Source organism: Mesoplodon bidens, assembly GCF_964165515.1.
Source record: "Mesoplodon bidens genome assembly, chromosome: 12".
NCBI classification, from domain to species: domain Eukaryota; kingdom Metazoa; phylum Chordata; class Mammalia; order Artiodactyla; family Ziphiidae; genus Mesoplodon; species Mesoplodon bidens.
In genome coordinates, this window is record NC_138168.1 from 41,825,963 (window position 1) to 41,842,313 (window position 16,351).

The 16,351-nt window shown below is 47.9% G+C and overlaps 2 protein-coding genes across 6 annotated transcripts in view; one reads left to right on the top strand and one right to left on the bottom strand.

Moving 5' to 3' along the window:
• The window catches only part of CRYBG1 (crystallin beta-gamma domain containing 1), a 60,793-nt gene extending 57,817 nt beyond the window's left edge, over positions 1-2,976 (top strand). The window contains exon 21 of the mRNA XM_081250986.1: positions 1,086-2,976. Coding sequence (XP_081107112.1) covers positions 1,086-1,174 — 89 coding nt within the window. The 3' untranslated portion in view covers positions 1,175-2,976. The remainder of the gene's footprint in view (positions 1-1,085) is intronic.
• A 401-nt stretch (positions 2,977-3,377) lies between these two features.
• RTN4IP1 (reticulon 4 interacting protein 1) overlaps positions 3,378-16,351 on the bottom strand; it is a 47,757-nt gene continuing 34,783 nt past the window's right edge. For 2 of the 5 annotated variants that reach the window (XM_081250988.1, XM_081250992.1), the window contains exons 8-9: positions 13,196-13,288; positions 3,378-4,491 (exon numbers count right to left, since the gene is read on the bottom strand). In XM_081250988.1, the coding sequence (XP_081107114.1) occupies positions 4,384-4,491; positions 13,196-13,288 (201 nt within the window). In that variant the 3' untranslated portion in view covers positions 3,378-4,383. Of the gene's footprint in view, positions 4,492-13,195; positions 13,289-15,744; positions 15,839-16,351 lie in introns of those variants that run through there. The other 3 variants (XM_081250989.1, XM_081250990.1, XM_081250991.1) reach the window with 3 other exon arrangements.

The window sequence follows — 16,351 nt, forward strand, 5'->3', positions numbered from 1 at the left end:
TCTCAGTGGAGTGGAGTGTGTTGTGTCTCAGTGGAGATGGTGGGGTTTGTGGTGGTGGTGACTTTTTTTCCCAAACTTAAGCATAAAATGCCCAGGGCACCTTGCCTTTGTATTCTATCCTATACCTAGCTGTGCAGAGGTTCTTAGTTACCATGATGATAAACCAATTTCTTAGAAGAGGGGCATGCATAAGAGATGATCTCTTCCCTATCAAAATCTATTGTGTAAGTTTTCAGACCTTTTGGATGTTTTGTAAATGCTTTAAAAGAGAATAAGAACGTTTAATTCCTCGTGGCCTGAGGCTGCGGTGTGATTGCAATACCAGTCGCACTTACCCTGCAGCAAGATGAACAGATTTTAATTTTGATGGAGTCCTTGGTGCTATGACGTTGATACAGAGGCTTATGCTGAAAAGGATAAGGTATCTGTTTACTCCACACTGGGAAAAAAAAAAAAAATCACATGACCCTTTCTTTTGTTAATGATATTTCTCCATTGAAAGAAGAGGCCATGAGGCTAAAGAATCTGAAATATCTAGTAGGCACCCTTGGAAAAAAATATTCTGGTGAAAGGGAAACCATACTAGTTTTACAGTCTAATGGAACTCAGCATGTTAAATGCTATGAATTTTTATACACCACAGCCTGTGGGTTCCCAGAAGTGGGAGTGCTGCCCTGCCTATACTTCTGGGTGTCACTCAGACCTCCCCTTTGACCTAATACAACTATTTTTCGTTGTTCATGCAAAATTTGTTCCGATGACCATTCTACTCAGGCCTGCCTGCTGTTTTTGCTGACTATCACCACTGAATATCTGTCACAATCTCTTTACTCCTTTTCCCATTTCTAGATTCTCCCGCCCCCGCTGGTGCCATATGATGGGGCTTTAACACATCACCCCCCAGAGGCTGGAACCTCTCAGCCCTCAGTGCGTTTCTGGGCTTTCCTCCCTGCTTTGTCTCCTCGAGGCACACAGTTTTACACTTTGCTTACTCTTGTTACATTGGTGTTGTGATAAACTGTGTCTGCTACAGCCCCTTCATGTGGGCATGTTTCCTTCTATCATTTTCCTCTTCTGTCTTTCAGGGGGTACACAGTATGATCAAAATCACCTTATCCTCAACAGTGTCAGCAAAGAGAAGTTAACCCAAGTGTGGGAAGCCATGGTCCTATAGACCTGAATTAAAGAATGCAGGAGGAATATTTCTGGAGGTCTTTCAGCTACCTTATTTAAACAAACAAACAAAAAAGAAAAAACAAGGGCTGCAGACAGAAGCGCCAAGAAGAAAGTGGACCTGCTCCTTCAACAGCTCTAAATTCTCTCTTGAATCACACCGCCGTGACCAGGACAACCACTCATCTTCTCAAGACTGTAATCGTTTTAAACCAGTCATTTATCCTCCTCTTGTTTCATCCCTTTCATTTTTTTTCAGTAGCTGCTTAAACAGGTTGCCTCATTAGCAGCGAGACTATGTACATTTTAAATTATATCCAAAGATAGAGAACAAGAACAAACTTACCGACCTTGCAGACCTACAAGTCCTGTACACTTTAAAGGGAAGGACAGAAGCTCAAGTTTGTAAGGTAGGAGATTGTTCAGCATCTGAGAAGAAATAATTTATTAGGCCTGTAATTTTGGTCCTTGATCTTCTGATTTCTGGACTTATTAATTAGACCATATAGCAAAGTGGGGAAAGCCTTATCTAGTCAGACCTACCTTAAGCAACTAAGTATAAACAAAATGTTTCTGTTAATATTAAAAATTAGGGGAATTCCCTGGGGGCACAGTGGTTAAGAATCTGCCTGCCAATGCAGGAGACACGGGTTCGAGCCCTGGTCCAGGAAGATCCCACATGATGCAGAGTGGCTGGGTCCGTGAGCCACAACTACTGAGCCCGCGTGCCTACAGCCCGTGCTCTGCAACAAGAGAAGCCACCGCAATGAGAAGCCCACGCAACGAAGAGCAGCCCCTGCTCGCCGCAACTAGAGAAAGCCTATGCACAGCAGCAAAGACCCAACGCAGCCAAAAATACATTTTAAAAAAATTAGTAAATTTACAAAGATAGCATGTCCATGTCTGCTAACATTTATTAGCAGGATCTGGATTATTTTAACCCACTCTAGAATGTCACATGTGAGTGCTGTTTAGTGCTTTTCTTGCAGATGCTCCTGAAACAGCATTACCATGACCTAATTTATGAGCCCATCCTCACTCATCTACAGGTAGTTCTGAAGCAGCGTTACGCAGGCCTTTGCTAAACTCAGGTCTTTTAGCCCAATTTCCTGCCCTCCTGTCCAGCTGCACTGGCACGAGGCCTGCACAGGGCTGCCTTCCCTGTGAGGCTCCATGGCCCTGCACCTGCTATGACTGCTGGGGCACAGCCTCAGGTCATGTACTTCTGGGAGCAGAAACGAGAGGTGTGGAGGGCTCAAGAGGATGACCAGCAATTCTCTCCAGAAAGTGAAAGAAAGGAGACTGAAGCAATCCTAGTTGGCCAAATCTCAGAACTGAGAACCCTAAGACGCAGCAAGTATTTCAGTGGAAACTGAAAATATTTAGCTGCTGATTGTACATTCCCTGGCCCAGTCGGTCAGTGCTGTTCAAACAAACAGCGATTCTAGTTTGAACAAAACTGCTAAACATTCCTTGAATACACGCTTCCTCTCTTTGTCCTCATGTCGTTGTCCTCGTCACTGAATACTGGTGCTTGGAAGAACAAATCTTGTTTCCTTTTCAGCTACTCAGTATGTTTCCAATCCGCTGGAGCCTGTGGTGGGCAGTGGCGGCCATCAGAGTGGTTTACCTTCAGTTTTAAGATGTTCGCACACGTCCACCAGCAGCTGCCATGCGCCTTGTTCTTAGGTGCACAGCTCTGGCCTTAGGCCTTTGTGTGTCTCACTACAGTAAGGCGGGGGTAAGACTGTCTAGTCTGTGTTGAATTTATCTCTTGAATAAACTTGTTTCTGGTTAACTGTATTGATGAAATCTGAGAGAGTCCATTCTAGCCCTCGTAACACTTCAGGGAGGGTCCGCAGGCAGATTAGAAACAAAGGTCTGATCTGGACAAGGTGGGTTTCTGAGCTGCTAGAATAACAGCAGGGGGAGCTTTCTGACTACCCTCTTTCCAGACTCAGTGGTGAAGGGGCACATGAGGGTAAGTGAGGCCGTCCCTCGAGAGATGCCCCTCACTACCACTGGGAGGCCTCAGAGAAAGAGCTGAGGTTGAATTCAGAGAAGTCCAAAGGGGCTTATTCACACCTGGAAAAACATCTTGCTCTTGAGGTAAATTTGTACTGGTGGGAACAGCAATTCTAGAGAAAAACCCTCATGCAACACTACAAACGAGTGTCTAGCAGGAAGAAACAAGTAGAAGGCTACTCACACAGGTCTACATCAGAAGCCAAACGACAGCAGCTGAGCTGCAGTAATGAGGGGATCGTGGCGGGAACTGGACACTTACCGTCAATGATCAGAGGGCACAGACTAGAGACTCAAAAGCCGCAACGGGTTTATTGGCGAGATACCTAAACGCAAGCATTTCAGGTCAAACTGGAGAACTCTGGTCCCCAATGGAATGGTGGTAATTTCCACAGAAAAGTCCCCAGAGAAGCACGTTTCAGTTGCCGAAAGAGGACTAGCCTTATGCAAAAAAGGGTTTTAAAAAGTTACAAACTTTACATCACCTTTCATTTTCTAAAAGTGTAAACAACCAAATCGCTGGCGGGATTTTTACATATGACCCTAAGAGATTCAGAACTCTGAGGGCTGTTATGACCGCACACTGGAGCAGACGGGATGAAAATCAAAGGAAGCCTTGGCCAGTGGGAAAAGTGCTCACTATGACCCTAAGGAGGAATTAGCGTTAAGTAAGCTCTTCACACCGCCATCCCTCCACCTGCTGCAAGTTCGAATCTCTCACAATCACTAAGATGATAAAACAGAGTTCGAGCTACTAGAACAGAAGGTGCTACCACAATTTGCAAATCTGCTGTGAAAGGAACAGCTTGAAAAAAAAACAGGCAATTTTCAGCAACTTTATAGACAAGTCCAAGTGCAGAGATGTTCATATCGTGTCCCTGCTTACGTGTGTATCTCCTGCGCTTGGCACGGAGGAGCTCGGCGGACAGGAGTGCGCGGCTGCGTCGGGGCAGGTGACGCGAGGACGCTCTGGGCAGAGCAAGGTGATGACAGAGGGTGGGACTGTGGCTATAAAACCAGTCTCTGCTCAGCTCAGAAGACAGGAAATGACTGGCAGAAACGTGTGTGTGCTAAATTTACTTCATGGAACTTCTAGTCTAAGCTGGAAAGGGACGGCTGGAAAAGAGTCGGGGCCTACAGGCACTCACCAAATAAGAGCCCACAGGCACCAAACTGAGTGTTTATTTAAACGACGCTGACGACGGTCTTTCCTCGTGCATGTCCTCTTTCTACCTTCAGGAAGGCTTCTGGAACTTTAGAAAACGGAAAGGTTTTCTCAATAACTGGCTGAATCTGTAAAACACAAGAAAGGTTGACGAGCAGGTGAGAAGAGCCACGTGGGTCAAGTCGGGTGACGTCAGTAGTTGGTTGCGTCGCGTGCCCAGCCCGGACGGGCCTCTGTCCGGTCTGCAGGGTGCCCCCGGGTCAGGAACTCAAGGCGGGCCGGCACGACGGCTGGCCCCCGGCTTCTCCTGCCTCTTTGCGTCTCCGGTGTAAGGGAGCCCAGGCCGACCAGTAACCCTCCTCCGGCTCCACGCTGGGCGCCTCGCTCCCCTGCTCAGGGCCCTTCCACGGCGCCGAAGCCAGCATCCCAAGGCCACTACCGTTCCAGCTCCACCCTCCGTGGACCCCGCGTTACCAAAACGGGCTAGCTGCCACTGTCTGAGCGTGGGGCGTGTGCCCCTCTGCGATGTCTGCCGGGCGCCCGGCCCCAACCCGAGCCTGCGGCGCGTCCTCTCTTTGAACCGCCGCAGGGCCTGTGTGGCCCTCCTCACAGACGGCCTGCTACAGCCCAGTGCCCATCTCAGCCACGCTGTCCTGCGTGGTAAACGCCAAAGAAGGCGTCCCAAGGTTCTCGCTGCGTGTGTCCCCGTGGCCCTTCACAGGCAGTGCACAGAAGAGGGACGAATTGTTTCAATTTGTTGACTGCCTGGCCCGTCTACTCAGTCAAAGCTTAGCGCACCTGTGGGCTCGTCACCTCTTTTATATCCGCCCCCCCAACACCCAGAACAATGCTAGGCACACAGCAGGAGCTTAATAAGTGTCACTTAGGTGAAAACCAGTAAGATAATGGCAGCGAGAGTCTTGCGTGGGCTCTGTGGCCCTTCCCTGGCTGCAGCTGCCCTAGGGGCTTTGCTAAGCCACACAGCAGCTAGTTGGAATTTACAGGAACGCCAGCTCAGCCAGCACACATAAAGGCTTGAGTGCTGCTGGTTCTTTTTACTGTATCGTTAGTACTGCCAGCAACCTCCTTTGAAACTAGGACCAGTTAGCGCCCTCTCCCTATGCACGAATCCAACTGAACTCATCCTTTTCAAAACTTCAAGCAAAAATCAGTAACTATCCACTGGCTCTTTCAGTGAACTACCTGCCACTGCTCCACAGGCAGGTATAAGTTGTCAGAAGGCATAAGCCTACGTCTCGTAACCTTTTCCCTTTTAAAAGAGGAAGAAGTACGTGCTCTTGTGTTCAGATGCACCCGATAGACCTTGCTCTTGTGTGAATTTCACAGCCCTGCCACCAGAGAGCGTCTCGGACTCCAAAAGTTCCCTTCTCCAGAGTTGAAAATTCTTTTGTACCCACAAACCACGATAAGCTCATAAAATTCACAGCTAGCACATACTGTCCTCACTATGTACCAGGCACTCTTCTAAGTGCACTGTATATTTTACCTCATTTAATCCCTACAACCACCTTATGAGGTAGGTACTATTATTATTCCCATTTTACAGATGAATAAATTAAGGCGCAGAGTTAAGTAAGTTGCCCAACGTCCCATAACTGCTAAGTGGTAAAGCAGGATTCAAGCTGGTGCCAGAGTCTGTGCTCTCTCCACTACGCACTAATAAGCCTTTCGTATATCAGCGGCTGCTTTCTACATCTACTCCTAAAATCTTAAGGGGAGGGAAAGGTAGCCAAGGATTATAATGATTCATCACAGCCTGCATCTTGGCTGGCCTGCCTCATGCTAACAGACTGCGCCACCTGAGGATCCAGTCCAGGCCACCAAGATAGCAGCTGCATGGTCCATAGGCCACCACTCCCATCTGCACCTGTGGAGGACATCGCTGATGAATAATCGTGGCACTCTCCAGCAAGCTGAGGGTGACCTCAGCCTCCCCCAGCATGGCGGCCACTGTGAACAGAACAGATCTGAGCTGGCTTGTTAGAGGAAATCTGCTTGCCTTGTCTGGTAAAAGAGTGGAATGCATCCAAGTTGTTCCCTGCATGTGCCACCCAAAACCTCCCGAACCTGTCCCTCTCCTTTAAGCTGCTGGGACACTGCTTTTTGGATGCTGATTACTTGAAAAGGAATCAACTGAATGCATGCTTAAAATGCCGAGTCCTTGGTCTCCTGTTAGAACTAAGAATCTCTAGGGGTGGAGGTGAGTTTTCTGCACATCAGGGAGGCAATCACTGCAGCCTTTTGCCTTATGCTTAGGGTTCCTGACTTGTACCATGCACATTCACCCACTCCACAAAGACTGTCTGCCTTCTAAGTGCCAGGCACTGACGCAGAGCAGGCACACAAAGCAGGCACCAGAGAGAGACATCAAGAAAAGAAAGGAGGCAATAACACCCATTCGTTGTCACTGAGCACCGGACACCAGCAGCGGCGTTACGAGAGGTCACAAAGGAACGGGAATCCACCTGCTCCACTCCAGGATGAGCGGCCCGCCCACCTAGCTCCGTCCACTTTAGAACCTGACCGGAGAGACAGACCCTGAACTGATGACCCAGGCAGCCCACAGCGACGGCACACTTTAATCTGGCTGGTCAGGCCTATTGTGGCGGATAATCCCACAGGGCTGACTGTAGCATAACGGGCATTCAGTTCTTCCCGTAAGTGACAATGAAAAAGAGGCTTTCAATTAACAGGCAGGCAAATGCCACTGTTGGCTGAATATATGACAGCAAACAGAGATTAACAGGATAATGAGGCAGTGTCTACACACAGCCTCACATCAGACCTGGAATGCTTGTTTGCTATGGACAAAGGGATCAGAGCAAAAATCCAGAGAGGGGAAAGAAAGGTTACTCACGGTGAGGTGGGGACATTTATGTGATGACACTGCTGTAGTCTGGCCGGCTCAGGGAGCCCTGGTATAAAGCGGCGGGCTTGATACCACACTCGAGGGCGACGCGGACGCGCGGGGCGCACAGCTGACCGGGAGTCCACGGCTGCAGCATTCATCCCAGTCTCAGGCCCAAATTCAGGCGCTCTGATTGTCCTTTCCCTTCCTAAACAAAGGCTGCACAAAACCAGGCCCCGGGGTTTGGCACCCGCTGCCTGACATCCCTTCCATGAGAATAGGGACCATGGGAACCTCAACCTCCCTGGTGTGGCCTCAGAACACTGTTGCTCATCAGCCACTGGGCAAGCCTCCCTGCCTCTCAGGCAGAAACCCTCTCAGCACAGGAGCTTCGGAGAGCTGGTGGAGAGAGGATGGCACCCAGGCAGGCACGGTGGCCTGCAGAGAGGCTCTCCCTCAATCCCCACTTCCCTGCGCAAATCACAGAACAGCAGAGCTTGAAGCGGGGGAGCCTCTGAGCCAGCCTGTTGGATAGATTAGGAAACTGAAGCGCAGGTGTTCACGTGCTAAGTGCAAGGTCAGAGCTCATAGCAGAGGAGCAGACTGAGGGTCCCAGACACCCGATGTCGTCACTGCATGGCATGGGGGTGTTTTGGGGGAGGGAAGCCCAAGTCTGTCACCTCTTCCCCAGACCCTCGGCCGCAGCCTCCACGGGGCACAGATACTGATCTCAGAGGGTGGGGTGTGCAAGGAGACAGAGGCCGATGACAGAGACCCAGGGAGACCTAAAGGCTCCTGGCGATCCCTGTCCTCACGCCTGTGGACGGGCCCCAGCGCAGGGCGGCAGGACACAGCGCCAGCACCGCCTCTGGGATAGGCGTGGCCCTGAGCTCTGCCACAGGATGAGTAGTATTTCCTGGGTTGGGATAAAGGGGAAGAAGGGGGCTTAAACTAAGCAGATATGAAGAAGGAAAAGGTGGGCTTTGCTCCGACTTGCTATTTCTGAACTTCCTGGCCCCAGATGGAAAACTCAAGGCTGGAAGATAGGAGGTGAGATTGGGCGGGGGGAGGGTACTCTCCAAGGCAGTAAATGTGCATCCCAGGACTTGTCCCTAGGCCCCCCTAAAAATAGGCACTCCTTCTAGCCAGAAGGTGAGGGGAGAAACTCGGCCTATGTTTCCCCATAGAAACAATTTCAGTGGCGTCTGAAAACTTCAGTAGCATCAAGGCTCTGAGGTACCTACCACATCTGGCAAGATAACACTCTCGTAGTGGTCCCAGGGACTCAGTCCCTAGCCGTTACTTTCTTTTCTATGGGAGAAAAAATCCAGCTGCAAATAAGGAGTTCAAAGTTGTGGAATACAGTTCATTTCAAAACTAGGGCCTGGCCATCCCAAGGCGGGTCTGGGAAATCATTTGCCTCAGAACTTATTACACTGTCTCTAAAGCTGCACTGTCCAAAATGGTTAACCTCGAGCCACATGGGGCTACTTAAATTTAAATTAACCAAAAGTAAATGAAATGAAAAATTCAGTCCCTCAGTTGCACTAGCCACATTTCAAGTGTTCAACAGACACATACGGCTAGTGGCTACCACACTAGACAATGCAGACAGAGAACATTTCTATCACTGCAGAAAGTTCTAGTGGACAGCACTGCTCAGGATGTAATTCAGCGTGACCAACGCATCTCTCCACACACTACTGGGTGAAACAAAGTGCCCACTAGCCCTCAGTAACTGTTTTGAATTAAATTCAAATAAGTTCCACAGGAACTATTCTAATGCTGGCTAAAGTAAATAAACCGAGATACTCACATCATCGCTCAACCAAGAAGCTTGGCTGGTCACCTAGGATCCTGAATGGACCTGTGGACTCCAATGGCCTTAATAAGTACACGAACACACATGTGCGTACACATACTCAAAAACATGAAAGGGTATGAAGGAACATCTCCCTCCCATACTTGATCCTCAGCCATCTAGTTCCCCTCCTCAGGTGCAGCAACCAGTATTTCAAGTTTCTTTCATGTCTTTTTTTTTTAAGTGTTTTTTTTAATAGAACTTTATTGGAGTATAATTGCTTCACAATGCTGTGTTAGTTTCTGTTGCACAACAAAGCGAATCAGCCATATGCCTATACATGTCCCCATATCCCCTCCCTCTTGAGCCTCCCTCCCACCCTCCCTATCCCAACCCTCCCACCCTCCCACCCACCCCTCTAGGTCAGCGTGAAGCACCGAGCTGATCTCCCTGGGCTGTGTTGCTGCTTCCCACCAGCCAACTCTTTTACATTCGGTAGTGTATATATGTCACTGCTACTCTTACTTCATCCCAGCTTACCCTTCCCACCCCATGTCCTCAAGTCCATTCTCTATGTCTACCTCTTTATTCCTGCCCTGCAACTAGGTTCATCAGTACCTTTTTTTTTTTTTTTAGATTCCACATATATGCATTAGCACATGGTATTTGTTTTTCTTATTTCACTCTGTATGACAGACTCTAGGTCCATCCACCTCACTACAAATAACTCAATTTCATTTCTTTTTATGGCTGAGTAATATTCCATTGTATATGTGTGCCCCATGCATTGTGGTAGGCACCCCACCAAAAACAGTTTGCTAAATAGTATAAAAACAGGAAATGTTTATTGTGCTTAGGAGAAAATGCCAATATACTTCAGGCATAAGGCACAGCTTCAGTAGCAGCCCATTAACCTCACTGTGCTAATTATAAATCATTTTTTTGTTTCACCCTACTGAATCACAAAACATCTTTGGAATGCCCAAAATACTGGTAATGTTGGGGCCCTGACAAGGAGAATCTCCATGACTGAGGGACAGGAGTCAAAGGGAGAGTCTATGAAATAACTTTTCCTACCTTTTGGATTTTGAATATTACAAATGTATTATTCATCCCAAAGCTTAAAGTATTTTAAGAGTAGCCTCTTCTGGTTCATGGCCTCACACTGTCAAAAAACAACTCCAGGGCTTCCCTGGTGGCACAGTGGTTGAGAGTCTGCCTGTCAATGCAGGGGACGCGGGTTCGGGCCCTGGTCTGGGAGGATCCCACATGCCGCGGGGAGACTGGGCCCGTGAGCCACAACTACTGAGCCTGTGCGTCTGGAGCCTGCGCTCCGCAACAAGAGAGGCCCGTGCACCGCGATGAGGAGTGGCCCCCGCTTGCCACAACTAGAGAAAGCCCTTGCACACAAACGAAGACCCAACACAGCAAAAATAAATAAATTAATTAATTTAAAACAAAAGAAACAGAAAAGCCTGATTGTGCCAAAATAATTAAGAGAAAGGTACAACTTTAACGAGAAAATTATTTTAAAAAAAAAAAAAAAAACAACTCCAGCCCCTCTATCGGATACCTGCTAATTAGATTCATTAAGCACTCAGCCAAAGATTGGAAGGATTGCAGTGTCCTCGTCCAACTTTAGTCTTTACTAACCACACAGTGGGTAAGCAGATCTGTTCTGTTATCCTTTCCAACTTTACAGTGTAGACAGGCAACAACCTCTCACACCCACAAAGAAGCAGGATGCACAGCACAGCTGACCTCTTCGTGGATCCAGTGTCACATATCAACCGCCAGAGTCCCAGAGCCCTTCACTGTCAGAAACGACTCCTGAGCCCACCCTGGTGAGAAGAGAATCAAAGGCCAAAGGAACATCTCCTCACTCACCCTTGGAGGAGGTCACTTGAAGGGCATCATTATTTCTAGCATGTCCTCTTTCAGCCATTCCACCAGTTATCCACCAAATTCAATAGGGACACGTACACAAACACCTCTCTTTGTTGCATAAATAGTAATTTCTAGGTAGAGAGAGCGTCACAATATTTTGAACACAAAAGAGCAATGATAAGCATGTGGACAGTCTGGAGCCAACGTCAGGACAAGTGTGGTGACTTCTGGAGGACAGGGACCTCTCTAATGATGAGGCTCCATCCCCATTCAGCACTATGCAGAACTATGGGCCATATTATCTGATGATGGCTCATTTCCTTCTCCCTAGAAATAAAATAAGCATCCCTGTGGGATATGGGGAGATCCCTGCAGAGAGGCACATTGCAGCCACAACAAGGCAGACAGCTTGCAGTCACAACAAGGCTGAGCTCCTGTCTACCCAGTACACATCAAGACTTAGAAGTCTGAGAAGAGGCAAGCAAACTTGGAACCAAAATATTTGGGAAATAGTAGTGGGCCATTTTCTATCATAAGTTCCTTGGCTGAAATAGAATAAAAAAAACTAAATGCACAAAAAGCAGCCAGTAGTTCCTAAAAACATTTTTTTCCCAAACCAAAATGGAAAGATGAGATGGGCCAGCGAGGGGCAGGTGCCAACACAACAAAACCCATTTCAAGGGGCTCTTTCCATATGGCTTAGCAAGGATCACGTGGTGTGATGCTAGACTTGCTCCAGACCCTTTCCCTGCCCAGTGCAAAATGACAAGGACAAGTCAATTTAAGCTAAAGTCCTAGATCAGCTTCAAGCACAAAGAATGCAGCTTAATGGTGAGGAGGGAAAAGCACAGGACTGGGGGCAGAGGTATGAGTTCTGGTCCCACGTCTACAAATTTGAGCATGTCCCTTTATCCCTTTGAGCCAGTTTTCTCATCTATAAAATGAGAATCATTTTATCTATGACTTCATGCAACCCTCTAGGGTACATAAGCCTCTCCAATCATTTGTTTATTATTTATTTAATTTATTTACTTTTTTTACTTTTGGCTGAGTTGGGTTTTTGTTGCTGCCCGCAGGCTTTCTCTAGTTGCAATGAGCAGGGGCTACTCTTTGTTGTGGTGCGCGGGCTACTCTTTGTTGTGGTGCGCGGGCTTCTCATTGTGGTGATTTCTGTTGTTGCGGAGCACAGGCTCTAGGCACGTGGGCTCAGTAGTTGTGGCTCGCGGGCTCTAGAGCGCGGGCTCAGTAGTTGTGGCGCACGGACTTAGTTGCTCCACGGCATGTGGGATCTTCCCGGACCAGGGCTCGAACCCATGTCCCCTGCATTGGCAGGCGGATTCTTAACCACTGCGCCACCAGGGAAGCCCTCCCTTCATTTATAATTCCATATAATTTCTCAATAAAATCACAAATATCAGTACCAGAATATGAGTTTGCCTTCTGGGTTATTCTTCCAGAGGTGGCATGTCTGAGCCATTAAAACCACGTAAGAAGTTAAATAGGCAGGTGGTAGCTAAGGAGTCTTTCAACTGCCATCAGCCCTAAGAGCCCTTTCGACACCCAAAAAGGGCTGACCAGGCTCCAAGCTGTAGTCCCTCCCCACCAAGTCTGCTGCAGGACAGACTCGAATAGACAGAAACACCAGCCGTCTCTACCAAAATCACCATCAATCCTGAATCACATCCTGCCCACTGACCCTCTCAGACATACCATTGATTTGCCGATTTTATTACACTGGCCTGGGAACAGGAGACCCAGGGACCTAACTTCTAGTCCAGTTCTGTTTAGATTCCACAGTGTTTGATCTCCTTGCTCATCTGGAAATCTGCTTGCCTCCAAAGCAGCCTCACCCTCAGACTAAAGAAGCTCAAGAAGCAATTCAACTGTAAACTCACAAGTGTATCCCCACCTTTGTGCAACAAATGCCTTCACGGTGCCTTCTCTTCAGGACCATTATCAAAATAGCAGCAGCCCAGCTGTAGATCCCAGCTCTGCTACCATCTAACCAAGTGTCTTTGGGAAAATCACATACGCTTTCTGGGGCTGCCTCTCATCTACAGACCAAAGGGGCTGCACTAGATGGTGTACACGCTGTCTCAAATGCAGCAGTCTACGGCTGTGATTCCCAAGGAGACAGAACCCAAAACACAGCACTTAAACTCGGCGTGTAAGGCAGCGTGGACAGTGGCCGAGCCTACCTCTGCAGAGTTCCCATTGACTAGGCTTGCTGGGCAGGTCACCAAGATGACAAGGGACGCCCTGGCAATACACTTACCTTTCCCGCATCCACCAGGTCTGCAATGTCATCTAGATATGGACCACTGGCCATGAAAAAAGCCCAGCGATAATGGACTCCTTGCCAGAAATGCTAAAAAGAAAACAAAACGTGTCAAATATAGGAAAGGATGAAATGTGACTAAATGCAAATTTTGGGAAAAGTATTGCCTGGATGACTAAGACAGACAAACTGCTTTCCCATTTCATGCTGCCACAATGAGCTGTACACCCAGCACCTCAGCACAGTGACTGACAGACAGTGGATGCTCCATATATGTTTCATAAATAAGTGAATGGGGCTTCCCTGGTGGCACAGTAGTTGAGAGTCCACCTGCCGATCCAGGGGACACGGGTTTGTGCCCCGGTCCGGGAAGAGCCCACATGCCGCGGAGCGGCTGGGCCCGTGAGCCATGGCCGCTGAGCCTGCGCGTCCGGAGCCTGTGCTCCGCAACGGGAGAGGCCACAACAGTGAGAGGCCCACGTAACGCAAACAAACAAACAAACAAACAAACAAAAAAACAGCAAGTGAGCTGAGGTTCTCAGTGATACCTCAACCACCTGCCCAACTAAACTTCATCAGACGGGAGCGACCCAGGGGCAGGAGGGGGACCAGCCAGTACCTCCCTGCCGCCTCCCTCCCTGCACCTGCCCCAACTGCTGGGCGAGCTCAGACTTTCTCCACTGAGCTCACCACACAATCTCAGCATGATGATCAGCTACCATCACGGCATGAAGCTGGGAGGTGCAGTGGAACTCCCCTGCTACTCTACCTCAGGCCTTGACAGTTGTGTTATTTAGGTCAAGCTACCACTTTCAGCCTGTTTCCCAGCCTGTAGAATGGAGGTACCACCACCTAGCTGACAGGGGGGCTGGAGAGACTAAATGAGAATGTATGTAAGGTGCCTGACTCATCGAAAATATTTGATAAATATTTACCTAGTGCTGAAAATAAAGCTTACTGAGGAAAGACTGGGGCAATGCAAATAGAGTTTAAGATTGTGGAGAGACGACAAACCCAAGCTGTAGTCTAGGCAGAGCTTCGCAATGAGTGCACCAGGAACAGCTTACTGGTTTGGCTGAGTGACCCTTATTGTCTAACCTGGAACAACTGTAAGAGTTAAAGGGGTCACCATTGATCATTATCTCAGGACACAGATGTAAATAGAGCCAAGCTCACCCTAGAATAGGTATGACAAGCCCTCGGAGTAGCAGGGCAGAGCCTGGGCTAACGCAAGCCTCCAGGTAGTTTGCTCTTGGCCCAGCATGGTCTCGATATGCTATTCAAATACTGTCATTTTCTCTGCGTGTCAGAGCATGAAAGAGGTCAGGAAGCATTGGTCTAGACAACTAAAAAACAAACAAACAAACAAAAACACATTTGAAGGCTTAGGTGGCTAGACACCAGAGGCACTGGGACTGTCCCAAGCTTAGAGCAGGTCCAGTTAATTACAATCACAGAAGACCTGTTCATGTACTTCTCCATAGGACTGGTTTTATAGACTATAATTAAAACCTTTTGATCATTGTTTAGAGTTCTAAAGAGGAACGGTGGTGGTCATAACTGCCATATCTATAATTCCGTTACAGCAGGTTGCCCTGTAAAGTGAAACATTTGGTCTGCAATGGCAGAATTTTTATATTCTGCTCTAAGAGGTCTGTGTAGGTTTTCCAGGCCATTACAGGAGAGGGTAAACCAAAGCAGGCAGGCATTACAATGAGGCTTTAACTGTGCACATTCTCAGAAAGACATCAGAAACTACTTAAAAGGTTTTCACGTGAGATTACCACTATCATCTTTCAAGACGGGGGAAAGGGAAACGAAGAGAGCTATGCCTGTCTTACTCTCAGAGGATAGCTCTGAAGCTTAACGTGTAAGAGGTCTCACTGCAATTCAAACTGTGAAATTTTATGGAAAACTTAAACTTATATCCTAAAGCAGTTGGGAAGCCCGAGTTTCATGAAAAGAGAAAGAAGAGACAAAGGACAGCTAAGATTCCTTCCTCCACCACAAAGTGCCCCGTGGACACTGCTTCTGGCTGCCGTCTGAACCAAGTGAAACTAAAGAACCCGGACCACAGTGCCCGGTGTGTTCAGTACTGTCACCCAGACCCAGCTCCTAAGGACTGAGCAGCAGTCTCCTCCATCACAGCTCTTCTTCACCACCTCTAAGGACTTAGTACACAGCCTTCAAGAGACCAAAGTCCTAAACTTCACCCCGCAAAAGGTTCCAAATTAATTTCGAGAATCAAGAAGAAGCTAAAGATAATTATCAAGCCAGTCACCTTGCAAATACATGGCAGTGCTGGCTAGGTCGACATGACTCACAACCTTTTCACCCTTGAGGAACCTTCTACTGCCTTTTTCCTGAGCCTGAAGTATTTTGTCTAATTAAAAAAAAAACAGAATGTATATTTTCTTGTCACTTATTCCATTTCAACACTAATTCAGATTTTAAACCCATAAGCTGTAATTATCAACAGTGCATAACATGAAATTATAAGCCTCTGTCACCACTGCCATGTCGGGTAGAGAGCAGACTCTGAAGCTCTGCTATCAGTCCTGTACGGGCTGATCTGCACTAGTCTTCAAGGCCCACCATGCACGGGATGTGTTCAGTTGGGTGACACAGCTCCTTACGGCCCTGTTAACAAAATCAGGCTGACTAATCAAATCTTTGAAACCCCCAGAATGCCATCAATAGTTAGAGTTTCTGATTCACATGGGACATGTACTGTCAAGACAAGTTGATACAATTCCAGAAGAAGCATGATGGTTCCATTAGTCTTCGTAGGCTCACTGACGGAAGAATACAATTTCCTTCAGTTTTTTTTTTAATTAATTAATTAATTTATTTATTTATTTATTTTTTGGTGAGTTGGGTCTTTGTTGTTGCACGTGGGCTTTCTCTAGTTGTGGTGAGCGGGCGGCTACTCTTCGTTGCAGTGCACAGGCTTCTCATTGCGGTGGCTTCTCTTGTTGCGGAGCACGGGCTCTAGTGCGCAGGCTCAGTAGTTGTGGCGCACAGGCTTAGTTGCTTCACGGCATGTGGAATCTTCCCGGACCAGGGCTCGAACCCGTGTCACCTGCATTGGCAGGCGGATTCTTAACCTCTGCGCCACCAGGGAAGCCCCTTTAGGCTTTTGAAATTCAAAAA